The sequence below is a fragment of the Vicugna pacos genome, chromosome 5 (assembly GCF_048564905.1).
Source record: "Vicugna pacos chromosome 5, VicPac4, whole genome shotgun sequence".
NCBI classification, from domain to species: Eukaryota; Metazoa; Chordata; class Mammalia; order Artiodactyla; family Camelidae; genus Vicugna; species Vicugna pacos.
Window position 1 is genome coordinate 66,510,691 of NC_132991.1, and position 19,638 is coordinate 66,530,328.

At 38.4% G+C, this 19,638-nt stretch overlaps 1 protein-coding gene across 7 annotated transcripts in view; it reads right to left on the minus strand.

Annotated features, from left to right (window-relative positions):
• The window catches only part of PARD3B (par-3 family cell polarity regulator beta), a 948,983-nt gene that overhangs the window by 209,615 nt on the left and 719,730 nt on the right, over positions 1-19,638 (minus strand). For all 7 annotated transcript variants that reach the window (XM_072961414.1, XM_072961413.1, XM_072961408.1 and 4 more), the window contains one exon: positions 6,717-6,827. In XM_072961414.1, the coding sequence (XP_072817515.1) occupies positions 6,717-6,827 (111 nt within the window). The remainder of the gene's footprint in view (positions 1-6,716; positions 6,828-19,638) is intronic.

Below are 19,638 nucleotides of genomic sequence, written 5' to 3' on the forward strand. Positions count from 1 at the left end.
GTTGCTCTATGTACTTAGAAGTGTAACATTTATGTAGGTTACAACTAAAATATTAATTCAGAGTATAATTTCCTTTTCTTCCTTAGAATATAATAAGCATCTTCATTTTTCAGTATGCACAAATGTTGGATAAACTCTAGCCTCATTCTGGTTTTCATTTCAATTTCCAGTAACATAAAAATCTCCCATAATTAAATAAAATGCTGAGAGGTTGGGAATAGATTTTCACCCACTTGTATTCTCAAACTCTAAATGGTTTCTGAATGTTTTTATTTCTCGAAGATGCATTTCGTTTATGTGGGGAACTTGCAGCTGTGTAATTAAATCTTGGTTTGCCAAATATCAAAAACACATGTATTGATTTAAACTAAGGGAACTGGCCACAAGGAGCTCAGCTGAAGGCAAGGGAGAAGCCTCTGCAGTTCTTGGAGGGCTTCCTTAAGGAAAGAAAACTAAGAACCTTGAATTCAGACACCGAAACCGATGAACTTTCCTAAATCTTAGCTTCGCTCTCACTTAGGCGTTCCATTCAGACCAGTTGTTGAAAACAAGAGCCATATGTTTTCATAGTTCTCAGTGCTGAAGCTTGAGAGGTTGCCGCCCACCCCCATCTCGTCACTTACCCTACTAAGATTCTAATAAGAGCTATCAAAACAACGTTTCGGTAACACAGTAAATGAGCTCCCGTGCAAAATAAACTCTGACATGGTAAGAGAGAAGATCGAGTGTAAACTCATACGTTATTAAACTCCACCTGCACCCCTAATTTTAGCAAGAAATTCCATTTAGGGAAATTTTATTTCAGGATCAGTAATATGGGATTTTAATGGAAGACAGCCTTCGCTTAGCGGAGACTTTTCCCCAAGTGCAATAATCAAATAAATCGGTGGAACATACATTTCTTTAACCAATCTCCACCTGATTTTTGAGAAGGTATTAACAGCACAAGTACGACATGCATGTTGTTAGGTACTTTATAGGTCCAAGAATCTGGATGATTTCACACTTTGCAGAAAGTTACAAATTTAAGATAAAGTCTTAGAATCAAACAAAAAATACACGGTTTACTGACTCGTTAAGACAATCTCTTGCTTTCAGCTCACCACACTAATTTACATAATCGGAATGTTTGGAAAACCCTAATTTAATTTAGTCTGATAAAAAATTCTAGGAGAAGTAATCTTTGAATATAAAATTGGATTCATCCTTCTAGCAATGGATATAAGCATTTGGAACTAATGTTTTATTATGGCCAATCTCACTGAAGCATGAGCAAAATGATGAGTTTATTTAAAATAGGGCTTCCCTGCCATGGACTGTTTGACTTGTGTTGGGAGGGGGACACACGATCAGCTCAGGAAATCAAATATGAGACTAAGAAAATCCTAACATGCAATTATGAGCAAAAAACTTGGGCTTCTACATTCAGATAAGAATAGTGCATACACGTCACTGAACCAATGCCATAGCCAGCTCAAGGAAGGCCACTCTAGGGAATTCAAAGTAAATGCTTCTATATTCAGAGAGATGTATATTTCTCACATGCTAAGATCTGGGAAAGGCCACAGAGATCATCTAAGGACAAATGCAGCATTAATGACACACAAGATGATTTTTGAAGTAAGTAGCTTGACGTATTTAATTATATTAACTTGTATGGTTTTGCACTTAATGTAAATTCTTATTTAATTGGATATATATATATATATGAATAAGGCAGTGAAGATACTATATTGATGACTGAGTCTTATGAAACTCTGATTCTAGTCCAGTCCTGTCCTGGTGCACTAATCCGTTCTCAGCGTAATCACCAGCTTCTCAGTAGACACTCCCCATGTCAAGAAACTCGCCGCTGCATAAGGCGCTCTAATTTGTCAGGATGTTTCCCCTCTAATAAGCTGAAGGCTACCTCTCCTAAAATAATCCCTTGTTAGTATCATCAAGGAAATGAATGAACGGACAAATAAGCAGAGACAGAGCGACAATGCAGATTGGATGCTATAAAATATATCTAATTCCTTTTCTATGTTAATTTTTTTTAATTGTGGGAAATCGACTAAGTCTTAACCCTGCAGGCTGCATGTTCCCATGTCCTCCCATGTTTGTCAAAAAATATGGATTTAGTGCTGCCATTTTCTGTGTGTGAAAGAGGCACAGGACATTCCAGGTGTGATCTGAGCAGCGTACAATAGAAATGATTGTTTCTTCCTTCATTTTCATACATGAACTTCCAGTAAAGTAGCCTAGGACTGGCTTATGTTTCTGGCAGGCATATCCTCATGTTGACTCATGCTAAGCTCACCCTCAACTGAAACCATCAGGCAAATTTTTCATATATTTGGTATTAAATCAAACCTTCCACATCCTGTGTTCGTGCAGTTCATTTTGGGGCCTAAAAGCAAGACTTTACATTTATTCCTATTAAGTTTATTTATGTTTGATTCAGTCTATTCTTCCAGATGATTCTGTCACTGGACACATTGTCAACCCCTGCAGCTTCTTGGAATTCGAAACCTGATCAACAGGCATCACCACTGATGCCAGTGCTCAGCAGGGCAGTGCTAACAACACATTTTTGAGACAAACTTTTTCTTGCAAGCTTATAGTGATGGAATATTCACTAGCAATTTTTGGGTACAGTTTCTCAAATAGCTAATAATCCTCCTAGGGTTATGTGACCTGGTGTATATCATTCTGCACTAGCCACGGGATGTCATGAGAAAATGCAATTCTAATACCCAGGAGAGCACCTTTATTCTCTGTGAAGTCCAGAGAGTAGAACAGGGGTTTTCAACCTCCACATCACTGACAGTTTGAACTGGATAACTCAGATAAGTTGGGGGATGGGAACTGTCTTGTAATGCACAAGTCCAAGTAATGTATGATGTTTAGCCATATCCCTGGCCTCCACCCAGCACATGGTAGTAGCAACTCACTCCCCACACCCTCTCCAAGGTTTGGACAATAAAAGATGTCTTCAGAAACAGCCAAATGTTCCTTGGGAAGCAAAATTCCTCCCCCATCACCTTCCGAACTGAGAACCACTGTTCTAGACTCTGTATTCCTTCAATCTAATCTAGTAACTCAATTCACCTGTTGTGGCTTTTTTGACCCTCTCATAGCTATAGTTATGAGTAAGAAATTCATATAAGTCATCAAAACAGCTCCATACTGGGAATTAGATATGGAGGCAAATTAAAATGAGATACGAGAGTCATAAGAAAAATATGAGAGGAATGGAGAGGAATGATATAACCTTAAAATGTAGAGTTGAGTGTAGATCAACCCTTGGGCAAAACAGTTACAAGGAAATTGAACCTTCAAATTATATGATTTAAGAGGTAATCTATAAGGACTTTTGTACCTGGATGCTCATCAAGGTATTACTTGGAACAGTGAAAAATGGGAATAGACTATTTGTTTGAAGACAACAGAAAGTAAATAAATTATGATATATTGATCTCACAGAATATTAGGCAGTCATCAACATGACACACTTTCAAAACATTAATGACATGGGGAAATACTCACAATATAATGCTGGGTAAAAAGTAAGATATGTGCAGCATGAATATTACGTCTTCAAATAAAAATATATATAATAAAAAGTTCATAGAAATTTTAATAGTGGTGATGGAATTATGGGAGAATTATACATGATTTTAATAATCTTTATACTTTTTATGTTTCCAAAATTTTCTTAATAAACATACTACCTTTGTAAGTCTTGTGGGCATGGGAGGGGGGTCTGGGGAAAGTGATCCATGTTCCCTTAGGGTGAGTGAGCACTGGTAAGGAGCCCTCTGAATTTGCAGAATGTGTGCCAGGATGCTTCAGAGAGGGCAACTGAGGAGGATGGCAATGTTTTCAGACTGGGTTATTCAATCCTCTTGGGAAACAAACTGTGTATCAGTTTTCATAGAATGAGAATAGTTAATCTAATGTTCCAGCTAAATCCTATCCCTCAAACTCAGGGGTTCTCAGACTTCAGAATGCTGAAGAATCACACTGGGCATACCTATTAAACACAGACTCCTGAGCTCCCAAGTTAGAGCTAGTCTGGTGTGGGACTCACGAATTTTCATTTTTTAACAAGTTCCCCAAGTGACTCATTCTGATGCAGGTGGTCCATGGGCCACACTTTGAGAAACACAGCCATCTATAAGAAGTCATGTGGTTTGATTTGGTTGAGTTCTTTTTTTTTCCCTCTACTTTTGATCATTTCTTCCTGGTTGTAACTAAGCAGCACCAGTGTGTTGGTGAACTGGCTCTTCGAATAAACCCGATTTACCATCATTTGCCAGTATCTGTGTATAAATATTCCCACCATGACCAATTTCAAGCTACTAGTGGTTTAAGAGCCAGCTCACAAAATTCTTGAAAGCTTAATAATTGTCTTTCACAAGTTGGGACAGGCTGGCTTCAGCAATATACAGTATATATGTTATTTAAGTGCTTTAAACTCTTTGAAAAAAGGATGTTAATGAAAAAAATTATATAGATGACAGCTAGGTTTGTTTGTTTATTTATTTAAATGGAGGTACTGGGGATTGAACCCACGACCTTCTACATGCTAAGCACACACTCTACCACTGACCTATACCCCACCCCCAATATCTATGACAGCTAGGATGAAACAAATAAGCAACTCGATGGCTTGAACCCTCTTAAGATAGCAAATTCCAAATGTCCAAAAAAAGATAACCTCGTGAACTTGTATACGTTATTTCCTATTTTATTCTATTTTTTAATTCCCGTGGCAGGCCATGAAGAGTGATACATCTGCTGAGTTCTTTAAGAGTTGTGAATTGGTTTCTCATGGGTGGTGGAGAGCCAAGAAATGGGACTCCAGGATTGGGAGCAATGCCAAATGTTCAGCCTTGACCTCCACCCTCTATGGTCTTCAGTCCCTGAGCTGCTGAAATGCCCTTGGTCATTAATTCTATAGCACCCAACCATAAAATCAACTTGTCTACGTCTTCCCCTAGTACATGACTAAGATGATGTTGTCTCTAGAAAACCCATATCAGATATGTTTTATGTGTCCACATGTGGAGTGTCCTAAGTGGAGGCTAATAGTATAGTCCTTTCAATATTCTGACCAGACATATTTGAAGAAAATTGGACTGGAAGGCTATATAACCAGCTGAGGTGAATTTATAGTTCTGCTTTTAAGAACAGAACTCCCTCAGGCACCTGCTTCCTAAAGGCAAAACCAGAAAGGAAATGAACTCCTGCTTAAAGACAACCCACCTTATTTTATGAGTTATCAATTTTCTAGCTGGCATAGAGGTCCTGAGCTACTGAGGGGAAACCCCCCAACCCCAAGCAAGTATTGAGGTGCAAAAAATGTGAAGTCCGCATTCTAGCAAACAGCTCAGTTTCCTGAAGATGAGGCAAGACATGGTGCCTCAGAAAGTGAAGTCAGGGGAGCAGCAAAGATCTACGATGCGGACTCACCACATGGATGTCTTTGCCAATATATGCATTAAAATCTTAGCCTGAACTACATTTTATGTTACAAGATTACTGCATCTTGAGCTATGATGGAGAATTCATCTTTCTTCTCTTCAAGGCAGTTCTGACAGGTGAATAGTCAACAACAATGGAAAGCACTCGGTTTCCTCTTAACTGCTCTACTGACCCTGGAATTGAGCTTGTCAAACTCTCAAAAATGAGAAAGGACTAAATAGTTTTTTTTTTTCTTGCTAAAGCCAGCCTTCTCAGTGGGAATAGACTACAAGATAGGGTCAAAGGTTAACGGTAGACACTCAGCCTGCTTTACGCCTGAAAAAACAATGAATAAGTATGATTTTCTGAGTACTCATGCTAGAGTATTAAAATAAGAACAAGAACTGACTTTTTAAAAACTCCAAGAACTATTATTACTAATGAGTAAGGGAAAAGTTGGACAAATCTGACCTCATCCATGATCAAGTCAGCATCACATACTTAAAATCATATAATAATCTTAGTCTTTCTCCAAGCTTCATTTAGTTTTGAAGGCAAAGAGTTTTCAGGACAAATATGAATATGCAATTACATATTTCAAAATCATTTATGCACCTACTTGGGGTAAGTGCCAGAGTTAACATCAAAGATAATGTGAAGGACCTCTTGTCCAAATGGAACATTAAGCTCCTCAAACAGGAGACTTTAGTCCTTGCAAACTGTCATTTCAGTAAATGAAACCGGCTCTTTAACAGATGGGCAACATACTTCACAACTTGCTGATGGCCTAATAAAAGACACTGGCTTTTTAAAAATGAAGGGCATGCTCTTCTCAGATTACAGTACTCAAATGGGCTTAGCAGAATAAAATTAAGAAGGCATACAACAGCTTGACAAAAATTAGGAACAGACTATGGAAATTTGATCATTCTAAACATCAATATCCAAATGACCTTTTTATTAAAAAAAAAGAACTCCTCATTTAAACCATAGGAAGCATATGCATCCATACAGTCAAAACTGGGGGTAGCATATTATGGAATCATAAGTATCAGTAAAATAAAAACATGAAGTTAATTTCTTCTCAAAATACAGTAAAAATTCCCCAGAAAGGCAGATTCCATTTATATCAGGTGTCTCTCCTTTTGTATCAGTCAATCTTTATGCTTCTTAAAATAAGATTTCTCCAGGTGACTGACACTATAAGAAAATTAAACACAGACCATGCATGAAAATCAAAGAAAGGGCTCAGCATTTCTACTCACCTCTCGCGTTCTTCTTTCATTTTTTCCAGTTCCTCTTCTCTCAGGCCACCATGCTTCAGAGGACCTTTCTGCTCAGCCTTTCCACCCTTGTCATCTTTCTTCTTTCCAAATCTAGGGAAACATGGAGAAGATGACTGTGAACGATAATCATGCTGTTTTCACAGTTAACGGAAGGTACTTACGAGATGACCTCATTAAATCATAATGCTTTATTCTAAGCAAGGTAAGATTATTTTGCATAGTATAGAAGTAAAATAAGATACTGAATGCAGAAAAATAATAGTTACTCAAGTCCCCTCCTTTTCCTCTCTGCCCTCTTTCCTTCATTCTCTTTGGCTGTTGACTGTGCAGTCTATACAAAATCGTGATTAAAGATTAAAAATTTCAAACCATCATTCGGTAGGGATTAAAGAATTGCAAGGCTGTCATTAATATACAGCTAAAAATGGACCGACCTCCTCATCAGGCCCCCCAGAGCTCCAGGTGGCACTGACATTGAAGATTAAACTCAAGGGATCATACAGTGATGGTGCTTCAAGGAACTTTAAATATTCCCATCTTACAAAAGAAGAGCCAAAAGCTCTGAGAGGACTTGAGCCTTGACCAGGACCACCCAACAAGTTCAGGGCAGGACTGGGATTAGAACTTGGGTCACCTCCTACACTGCACTTTTTTTGCAGGCCACATTCACTCTCTCCTGTAGCCTCAGGCTTCTTAAATCAGTCCAGGGTCAGTGTGCTCTGAGCACTCCTTGGTGCTCAGGATATTTGCAGTTAATTGGGCACAGTAGCAATTATGATACTTTATTGAGCTGTAATTGACATATAACACTGTGTAAGTTTAAGGTATACAATGTGTTGAATGTGTACATTTATAGGTTAAAAAGGAGTTACCATCATCACTAGCTACCACCTCCATCCTGTCACGTAGTTACCATTTCTTTTTCATGACGAGAACATTTAAGATCTACTCTTTTAGCAGCATTCAACTATATGATGGAGTATTATTTGCTAGAATCACCATCACCATGCTGTACGTTAGATTCCCAAATCTGTCCCTCTTTTACCTGGAAGTTTGTTCCCTTTGACCAACATTTCCCCATTTCTCCATCTCCCAATCCCTGGTAACCACCACTCTACTTGTTTCTCTGAGTTTGTCTTTTTCAGATTCCACATATAAGTGACATCATACAATTATTTGCCTTTCTCTGTCTGACTTATTTCACTTAGCAGAATGCCCTCAAGATTCATCCAAGTTGTCACAAATGGTTAGGATTTCCTTTTTTCTTATGGCTGAATAATGTTCCATTGTATATATATACCACATCTTCTTTATCCCTTCATCTGTTGGTGGACACTTAAGTTGTTTCCATATTTTGGCTATCATGAATAGTGCTGCAGTGAACTTAGGAGTACAGATATCTCTGTGAGATACTGATTTCAACTCCTTTGGCTATATATCTAGAAATGGGATTGTTGGATTACCAGGTAGTTCTAGTTTAAAATTTCTGAGGAACCTTCATACTGTTTTCTATAGGGGCTGTACCAATTTGCATTCCAAACAACAGTACACTAGGGTTTCCTCCAATTATGATACTTTAAAAGAATACTGTGTTTCCTTAGCACTTTTGGGAAAATTAAATTGCACATTTGAAATGGGAAAAAAAAGCTGTGATTAATTACTACTAGGACATATTCTTAAATGATAGGCATTTTTCCCAATAGATATTTTTTTGGAAGCAGTCTTCCATAGTCTTGGTATGAACACAAATTAAAAAGAAAATGACTTGATGCTCTGCTGATAACCAGGAAAAAAGCTATTCAGTTATGCATGTTCTTTAGTCAAAGACTCTTCTTAAATCTACGGAAATCCTATGTGTCTCTTGCTTCTTATTAAATAGCTACAAATTTTAACTCTGTATATGTGTGCATCTCTATCTTTAGCTTACTCAACCTATCTGTGTATCTATGTATGTATCTATGCACCCATGCATCCAACCTGAGGACATTTTTCAAATTACACATGCTCGGTTGACTGCCCTCCTTCCCCCACTTCCATCCCCCAGCCTCTCAACACATACACAGGGAGTCAGAATCTCCTCACATGAGGACCTGAATTATAAACCTGTAAGGAACTTCCATCTTCTTCAGAATTTCATACAAGTGGGCAAATATTTGTCTCCTTCTGCATTGTGTTTCAATCCAAAGCAGAGGCTGTTGGTTAAATGGAAGCTCTGAGTATCAAACACATGGAAGATATGACTATGACATCTATAGTCTTGGTTCTCTCCGAGTACAGGCTGTATCCTGCTTTCTTCAGGAGCCTCTCCCAGCCTTGACTTCTCTAATATTTTCAATTAACATTTCAATCAGCAAATTCTCTCTCATGAATTTCCTCTCTCCTCCTTGCCAACTCTCCATCTGTCCTCGCTCCTACTGCAATTCTTTCTCTGTATCCAGTCTAGGCTGAGGATCTTGGTTGATCACTCATCATCATCTCAATGATGGGACCAACTCCACCATCCCCAGCCTTTTTTTTGGGGGGGGCCTTTGAGAAGAGGTCTCTTTTTCTTTTCTGCCTCCCTTTCTGAATCTATTCCTCTTTCTCACTGAGGAAATGACATAATATCATTTAGAGAAGTCAATTAGGAAGAGAGAAAAAATACAGATAAAATACATTAACTTTGAAATAATTCAGATGTGTTAATATATTCAAGATTTCTCTTTAACCTACAAAGCAGAAGACATCTAAATAATATATTTCAGTAAATAAATTCTTTGTCTTTTCAGACTCATGCAGAAGAGTCTTAGGGATGAACATTATTACTCTAAACTCCTTTATGTGAGAAGTTAATACTTTAGTACATCACTTAGAAAAATAATTCTCTCTCAAAATGTCACCAAATATAGCAGTACTGAAGCAAAAAAAACAAAAAAAAAATCAAAATTGTGGAAAGTGAGGGTAAAATAATACCTCAGGAAGTTGATGAAGGCAAAAGTGTTGCCAAGATCGCTACAGACTTGAGGCTTGTTTTTCCTGTGTCCCAAATATTTTCTTCTAAATTTTGGAGGTATTAGATTTTCTGAGATGAAAGTACGCTTAGTTTTGAAGGGTAAAACTAACCTGTACCCTAGTCAACCTTGCTTTATTACCATGACCAGCACGTTGTTTTTCCTTCCTGCAGCTAAAATATTTCAGTTGTGCTGCAGTCCAAGAGGAGCTTCCTGCGCTTGCGACCAGTATGCTATGTGCGACAGGGAAGAGGTTAGTTGTAAGCAAATTCTGCAAAGCGCTTTTTTGTAAGCAAGAACCATCCACAGTAGGCAAATCAACCAATTCCACAAGTATTATAAACGTTTTGATTTAAAGTTCATGATCGTTTATTCAAGTTTCCAGTAAGGAAGACAGAAGTAGCTGTGGAATTTATTTCATTAGACAGAGAGAACTGTCAGCAATCACTTTCATTTTATAAAGTTTGGGTAGGTTCAAGAACAGAATTATAAGACAATAATCCTCAAAAGGGCTCCCATGTTGTTAAGATGAGGAAATTCAGGCTCAGTGAAGTTAACTGCCTTTTACTGATTAACACACTGAATTTTTTGCCAGTTTTGCAATCAGACAACTTAATTATCAGTGGTGGTCGTGGTGGTGGGGGGAGTTGGGAGAAAGGCATCAATTCAGTGAATTTTACAAGCCCTTGTTTTCCTTTCATAGTAGCCACTTTGGGGAGCATTTCACAACCATTTGTACTTTCACTGATATACAGAGAGAGGAGTTGGGGAGATTCAAATACATTGATTCATCTCCCCATTAGCCATTTTTGTGAGAAAAGTCACTGAGACCTTAAATGGCTGAAATGACTGCTTTGCATTCTAGGGTTTCAAGTATCCACTGCATTCCAGGCCTCCCATTATCTGTTACCCCGGAAATGTGAGAGCTGGCCATTCTGGGCTACGTGCCTTAAGGAAATTGCTCATGGGTCGACCTTGCTTTACAGAAAAGATATTTTCCTGAAGAATTCTATGCAAACATATGGTTTTAATCAATAAAACTGTAGTTTCCATATACCCGGGAAGCCTGTTTAGAGACTCTCATGATGGATCTTTTTGTAAAGTGGAAAAATCACCTTTCAACATACCCTTTATGTAAATTGAGATAATCATGAATTATACGTTTGCTTAAAACACCTGTTCCTGTTCATTTCTGCAGAGAGGTTATATGAAACAGCTTCATGGAACACTAGCTTGCTTGCTCTCTTCTTTCATTCATGCATTTGTTTCAAAATCATTTATCGGGCACCTCCTCTGGGTCAGACATTGTCATGAGCACTGGGTGTAGGTGGATATTGTATTGGGATACAAAACCAGACCCTACCCTCATGAAATTTACATTCTAACAGAGGAGACAGTCACCAAACAAGTACAAATATGTAACTATAAGTCGTGAAAGGTGCTATGAAGGGTGTTAGGAGAGAAAATAACAGGCAATTGATTGATTAGGGAAGTCTTCAATGAAGAAACGGCATTTAAATTGAGACGATAAGGGCGAGAAATTCCAGAGAAGCTAGGATGGGATGTAAGCCTTGTGGGTGAACATAAGGAACATGCAGAGGACATGCACGGTGCGTGGTGCCTGGTGCACTCCAAGCAGTGAACGAAGGCCAGAGTCCCCGAAGCAAGGAGAGCACAGGGGATCCTTGCACAGGATTCAGATAGAAAAGAAGACAAGGTTGACGGAATGTGGGTCTGAGAGAAGCTGAGAGTTTAGTTTAAGAGTGACAGCAGGTCATTTCTGAGCGATTCAAGAGACAGGGAAGCTAGTAAGGAAACTCATAGATCTAAAGAGTTGGTAGAGGAGAATCAGAGTGGTAACCAAGTCTTTTTAAGCAGAGGTGATACAATGTGATGTATGTTTTAGAAGACCATCTTGGCTGCTAAAGTAGCAGGTAACAGCAGGAAAGCTGACTGGGGACCACTGACTGCAGGAGTGTGGGAGAAAGATGAGGGTGGCTTGGATGATCGGCCATTGAGAAGACAGTGACTTAGACGTGGCGGGTCAATGGAGAGGCATCAAAAGTGCACTTAAGCAGAATTATCTTAGTATGCCTTTGGGAAATCCAGATGGACAAGCCAAGAACAAAGTCCTGAGGAATTACAACATTTAAACATTGGTTGGGGGCAGTCTACAAAGGAGACAGAACAAGAACAGTGAGAGAGGCAGGAAGAAAACCAGGAGGACGTGGATGTCTGAGAGCAGAGTGCTGGGAGGGGGAAGACATGGTCAGCAGATGCGAACACTGTGGAGAACTCCAGGGAGGCAGGGACTGGCAAGAGTTCATTAGACTCGGTAATTTGAAGCCATTCATCACCTTGGCAACGTTCAGTGGAGTGATGTGAGCAGAAGCGAGGTGGGCGTGATCTCATGAGTGAATGGCAGGTAAGTATTACAGTGTGTGCCTGTGTGCGTACAACCATCTCTAGAGGTTTGGCTGGTAGGGTGGCTGCTGGAAGCGGGATGAAATGGAGGTTTGCAATTTGGCTGGTCTCAGAAGGCTTTTGTTTGCTGGTAAGAAGAAATGCCAGAGAGTGTGAGAGTTTAGAGATGGAAGAGAGAGGGGAATAAAGTTACTTTCTTTTTTAGTGTGATAAAATATATATTACATAAAATTTACCATTTTAATCATTTTAAAATACCCAGGTCAGTAGCATTGAGTACATTCTCAGTGTTGTGCAGCCATAAACCACCATCCACCTCCAGAACATTTTCATCATCCCAACCCGAAATTTTGTACACACTAAACAGTAACTCCCATGTCTCCTTCCGCAGTCCCTAGTAACCACTATTCTACGTTCTGCCTCTGTGAACTTGACTGTTCTTGGTACTTCATATAAGTGGAATCATACAGTATTTGTCCTATGGTTTCTGGCTTATTTTACTCAGTGTAATGTCTTCGAGTTTAATCTCTGTTGTAGCATGTATCAGAATTTCCCTCTTTGTTAAAAGGCTAAATAATACACCATTATACACACATTTATACTTGTTTATCCATTCATCTGTCATTGGACATTCGGGTTGTGCCCACCTTGTTGTTACTGTGAGTAATGCTGCTATGGGCGTTGGCATAGAAGAACAAAGCTCTTGATAAAGAAGAGGAAAGAGGCATACAGAATCTCTGGAGACTGGCCTTAAATAGAGGGGAGGAAGCTCAGAAAAAGCAGCAGCCAGGGGAGAACTAGTTTGTTTACAGAGTTGACAAAGGGGGAGTGAAGGAGTTCCCAGGTAATTAATTTATCAGTTAACATGATGCAACATGTATAAGAGAAATGACTCCATTCACAAAATGAGGCTTCCTGGTATAAACGAATAAATCAAAGGGTACAGAACACTCTAGGTGGAAAAGAACCGCAGAAAATGTACACAGAAAAGCACCAGAAACAAACCTCACTTGCATTGCTATTTTGCCTACACGGGGAGGCCCTAAACAGCCATCTGGGGAAGTAGAATTTAACAGGGGCTCATTCATTCAGTCAGCCAGCCATTTACTGAGCAGCCACTACCTACCACAAGGATTACGCACATGGAATTTAATCTCTAACAACATCAACTGTTAGGCAGACTGCTAACTCCTCAATCCAGCTAAGTAAACAAGGCCCTGACATCCCTATTGTTTTCTATACAATGAAGGTTTTAGTAGACGCTCAGTACTTATCCCTTAATTTCTCGGCAAATATTTTCTTCTGTTTCTATTTCTTTCCTTGAGCTTTCTAAATAGTGATGATCTTCAAATCCTTCCCAGATTCCCATGAACTCTGACAAATAATCCAAATTTGCAATCCGTATAGCTCTATCTCTGGCTTTTTCCAGGTCCAGTGTCTCATTTAATTCACTTCTTAATTCTGCTATGTAGTGTCTGCCTACAGTTCTTCTCCTTGAAGCCACCGGGCAGTCTACGCAGCTATTCGTGTCCAATCTCCTTCCACTTGGTGAAACCACTGTATAAAAGTGACCCTGAACACTGGCTGATGAGTACTCAAAAGTCGGACGAGGAAAAAAGCTCACTCTTACACAAAATCAGTGGCGAGCTATGAGTCCAAGGATAGCTGGAGGTTTAAAACAGGATGTATTTCTCCTCCTACAATCAGGGAATACCTTTGGGTGTCACTGATGCGTTTGGAAAAGGCTACAAGATCCAGTCATGACTAATACAAAACTCAGAAATCCAGGGAATGCAATCAGATGTGAAAAGGCACAAAGCTCAGTCATGTTTTCTGGACTTGGATAATGGTTCATTCTCCCTGTAACTAGTTCACTTACATACTACACATGATATTGTCTTATCACTTTATAAATTATACAGTTTGAAAAACTCAAGCAAAACATGGGGGCAGAGAAGTTCATAGATCTTTGACAATGTTTCCATGGTTTATTCTGACATTCACCCATAAAAGGTTTCTGTTGTTTGACGTAGTCCAAATTAGGTTCTGAATTAGCATATGTATATGCTGATGAAATTAACTTCATTTATACATTAATTTATGTGTATACATTTATACACATAATTATGTGTTGCAGTCTCACATGGTTTAGTGCACTTCAGCTGTTGCTTCTCTCCAAAGTCACAAATGTCTTGTTTACCTCAGATGGTTCCCATCATACCTAAGAATTAATGAATCTGATAAAAATTCAGTAAAAATTGACCAATTAGAGGGCTCCTCCCCTTTTTTGGTACCTAAGGGCACTGCTTACTTTTATATTAGTATTGATAGAAAGACATACAGATTTGTGTTTGTTGTAATCCATCTTGATGAAGAAAGAAAACTATTCTCATTTCCAGTCTCCCATAGTGTGTAAGAGTGCCGTGGCTAATGCCTGTGACTTTTCATGAGGGAGGTGGAATGCTCTAAAACTCAGTATAGCTTTCCATACCACAGGGCCATATTTTAAGCTCTGTAAGTCCACTCTATGGCTTGCAAAAAGAGGTATGGATTTCCTTTATAGGAGGTGTTCGAGAGCAGAAATTGAGCAGACTGATGCTTCAGGAACTGAAGAAAAATTCAATATTAAAGGAAACCATAAGCAAAACAAAATTCAATATTAAAGGAAACCATAAGCAAAACCATAAGCGAAACCAAATGCAAATCAAAACTACAATGAGGTATTGCCTCACACAGGTCAGAATGACCAACATTCAAAAGTCCACAAATGATAAATGCTGGAGAGGGTGTGGAGAAAAGGGAACCCTCCTACACTGCTGATGCAGACATTATGGAAAACAGTATGGAGATTCCTCAAAAAACTACAAATAGACTTACCATATGATCCAGTAATCCCACTCCTGGGCATATATCAAGAAGGAACTTTAATTCTAAAAGATACATGCACCCCAGTGGTCATAGCAGCACTATTTACAATAGCCAAGACATGGAAACAACCCAAATGTCCATCAACAGAAGCCTGGAGAAAGAAGCTGTGGTATATTTATACAATGGAATACTACTCAGCTGTAAAAGAGAATAAAATAATGTCATTTGCAGCAACATGGATGGACATGGAGACTGTCATTCTAAGTGAAGTAAGCCAGAAAGAGAAAGAAAAACACCATATGATACTACTTATATGTGGAATCTAAAAAAAAAAGACAAATGAAATTATTTACAAAACAGAAAGAGACCCACAGATATAGAAAACAAACTTACGGTTACTAGGGGAGAAAGTGGGAGGGAAGGGATAAACTGGGACTTCAAGACTTGCAGATACTAACTAAATATATAAAATAGATAAACAACAAGTTTATACTATATAGTACAGGGAATTATATTTATTATCTTGTAGAAACCTATAATGAAAAAAATGAAAATGAATGTATGGATGTATATGTATGACTGAACTATTATGCTGTACACCAGAAAATGACACAACATTGTAAACCGACTATACTTCAATCAAAAAAAATTATGAAAAAAAATCTTTCTTGTTAACTCAAACTGGGTCAAGGAGTTGAAGTCCTAAAAATAAGATCTTCGGCTAAAATGTTACTTTCTGGCATATTGTTTAGACATTTATTTTGGGTGTGTTTATACATTTCCAAGATGAAGACAAGCTGTATGAAAACAACCAACACTGTTTAATCCCACTGATACCTTTATCTCCTACGTCCTCTGAGACCAGACTTCTCACCCACCCTTAAAGGGCTACTTTCCTCTGTGCTGTTGCTCATTCCCAAGATGCGAACCCTAAACTGGTGGTCATGACGACTCTTCATTCTGAAGCAGGGAATCTTCAGATCTCAGATGTGTTGATGTTTGTTTTTAGGATGGAAAAGCAGGGAGGTCCTGTAACGTGCTAGGATTTCTGCCTAAGTGGATAAAACATCTGCCAGGTAGAGGCTTAAGCAGCTCTCTGGCTCAGTTGAGCTGCTGGGAATCCTTGAACTACTTTGTTTTCCCAGACTGAGGCGCTAGGAAACGCAATGGATTTGCAAACACCAAACACATTAAAAAGAATTCTAGAGGATCCGGAAAGTAAAGTAAAGCAAAATGCATATCGCCAATCACCCACCTTCCTAAAAATAAACAAACAAATAAGCAAAAAAGGCCTATGGGAGACTGACTTGTAGGAATCAGTTAAGGGATTTGTGAGCCACTGGGCAGTTACTTTTGCTGAGCATTTTGTAGCAAATGAAAACTCCACTCAGATTATTAAAGCAGCACTGTGTTAAAAAAAAAAAAAAGAGGAAAATATATGAAAAAGAGGCCAGAAATTAAAATTAAATGAAAATAAGCATGAATGAGTGAGCAGGAAAGATAAAGATACTAATAAGGTATGATTTTCAGATCCACACAGGGACTATAAAAAGCTTATTAACTGTCACTACCACACTGGGTTTTAAGTTATTCTATCCCTCTGCTTTCCAGAAGACAAAATACTCTTCAGGACCACAGTGAACTTTGATTAATTGCTTTCATACGCTCTCACTGGCTTTAAGACATTGTAGGCAAGAGCCTTAGTGATTCAGACTAAATGCTTCTGATTTCTGGGAAATATATTTAACAGGAGCATTAAAGAAATAGGTCATTTTGCATTTTTATGTTTTCTTAATAGTTAGAAAGGCTTTTCTTTTTATTAAATGTTTACTTATTTCAAAGCAGCAGAATATGTGGCTTCTTCTTTTTTATTTTTATTACTTTTAAGGGAATCTTTAAGTGTCTCTGAAGGCTGCTTGAGTGCAACTGATGACCTATGCATAAAACGCTAGTGCTGATCCAAAGAGAACACATGGCCGGAATTCAGACTTGGCCCAAGAGCCAGATACTTCCTTTCCATCTGGGCAGCCACAGCATCCCCTTTTTCCTTTTTCCTTCCTTTTCTCTATCTCCTTTGCTCCAGAAATCCAAAAACCAGGAAAGGAAAGAGTGTTCTGAGACCAAGCCACATCTCACGTCTAAACTTTTTTTCTACCAACTGTGGGAGGTTCCCCAGCTCCCGTGGCTTCCCAAGCTCAATCTGCCAGGGCTCATGCCACACTAACCACAGACTGATCCTTCAGAAGGAAATATCTCCCCACAGGAAATATCTCTGAGGTCTGTTCACTGGCAGGTGGGGTCATTTCAGCAAGCTGCCTGCAAAGGGAAAAACTGACTCAAGTCAATGAAAACAAATCCAGGGAGGATGAACTAAAAGCTCTGTGGAAACTGGAGGTCTCATTCAAAGCTTCTAAATAAAATGTCAAATGCAACTTATTCCAATAGCACAAATATAAACATACGTGTACTTTGTGTAAACTCCGTTATCAGAAAGAACAGATGATGGTGTCTAACTCATTATGTGGAAAGAACAAAAGGACAACAGTATTAAGAAATGACTGTATGTTTTTTTTTCTTTGTTCATTTGGTTGGTTGGCTTGGTTTTGAGATTTTTTTTTTTGGTACAGTGACTGCAAAAGACCATTTTCAACAGAGGACTGGATAAAGAAGTTGTGCTACATTTATACAATGGAATACTACTCTGCCATAAAAAAGAATAAAATAATGCCATTTGCAGCAACATGGATGGACCTGGAAATCATCACTCTAAATGAAGTAAACCAGAAAGAGAAAGAAAAATACTATATGAGATCACTCATATGTGGAATCTAAGAAAAGAAAAAAGAAGACACTAATGAACTCATCTATAAAACAGAAACAAACTCACAGACATAGTAAATGCTATACCTGGGGGAAAGAAGGTGGGAAGGAATAAATATGGGAGTTCAAGATTTGTAAATATTAACTACTACATATAAAAACAGATAAAAAACAAATTTCTTCTGTATGGCACAGGGAACTATATGTAATATCTTGTAATAACCTATAATGAAAAAGAATATGCAAATGAATATATGTATGTGTAGGTATGACTGGGACATTATGTTGTCCACCAGAGACTGACACAACATAACTAACTATACATCAATGAAAAAAAAAAAAAAAGGAATCCAGGATGTTACTGCTCCATCATCAGAAGTTAAGAGAAACAGGGTACAATTTCCTGGAATTATCTGCACCAAACAAGAATAAAACGATTGAGCTCCAGACCTAGTCTAGTGGGAGTAAAACTTATCTTTATAACTCTGACGAAACAAAAAAAAATTATCACTTCTTTGATGCCCAAATTAGCATCTTTTCTCTAGCATACTGAATTAATTAGTTGAGTGACAAAAGAATTAGTTCATGTAGGATCAAAGCTGAAATCATATTTATCTGAAATTTAAAATTAAGAACACAGCTTCATCCCTCTATAGCTCATGTAATGTTCTTTTATGCTCTCTATATTCTAAACCTTCTACATGTCACATAAAGTATAACTAGGGCTTTTTTTTTCTTTTCACATTCTTTTTCTTCTTTTTAATATATAAAAATTTCCCTGAAAAGACAATGAGAATATCACAAAATTTTTTTTTCCCTGGGGGTGGGAAACTTTTTCATTGTGGTATAAAAATCTTAAATTACGTGGCTTTTTTTGTCAAGCATTTATTGTACAAATACAAAAGAAGCAAAATAATTAATGCACGATTGAGCTGGTAAGAGCACCTTAAACAATAGAAAAGGGTTATTATATTGATTCTTAATAAGTGATACTAAGTTTGAAACTATTCTTAAAAGGTAGAAGCTCTCTTAACTGTGAGGTTTTTTTTCTTTTTCTGCAGAAGAGAAAGCAATTTTGAGTAAGGGAAAATCATTGGGGGTTAACTTCTAGGATGTCTCAATTCACTAGAACGAATATTGAAAGAGTTTTTATTTTTCTCACGTGCATAACATTTTTACTGAACAAAACTAACTTGGGTGGGCATGTTTATCTTTACCCAAGATGGGACAGAGAGTGGACTCAGGGAGGGAGTCCCAAGAGGAGGAGGGCTTGTGTTGATGTCCAGCTGTATTTGGGGCAGGGCACTACTTTGACCATTGGTTAAGTTAGAGCTCCTCAAGGACTAGGGCTGGGTTTTACTGTTTCTCCCGTTTATGCATCCACGCAATCATGCAGTCATTCAGCTGGTGTTTGCTCAGCACCAGCTTTGGGCCAGATCCTCGAGTAGCTGGCTAAGGATACAAGTCTGTGCATCAAATGTGGTCTCATTCTTAGTGCCTTATGCATAGTAAAAGTTCAACAACTGTTGAGCTGAACAAAAGGTTAGGATTTCAGGAATCATCAATTGTCTCCATTCTTCATAGCCTCTATCCTAGAAGAAGGACCCAATGGTGCCTTATAACTCAGCATGTTATCTTCCCATAAGGCTCCCCTAACCAGTTTAATTTCAGTGTGGCAGCTACAAGCTAGTCACAGCCCTGGATGTCTATAGCCATAGTAAGACCAAAGAGAGGACAGACAGTTACTCACATGATAAAGGTAATGAACACTTGGCTATTGAGTGTTATGGGGGCAATGA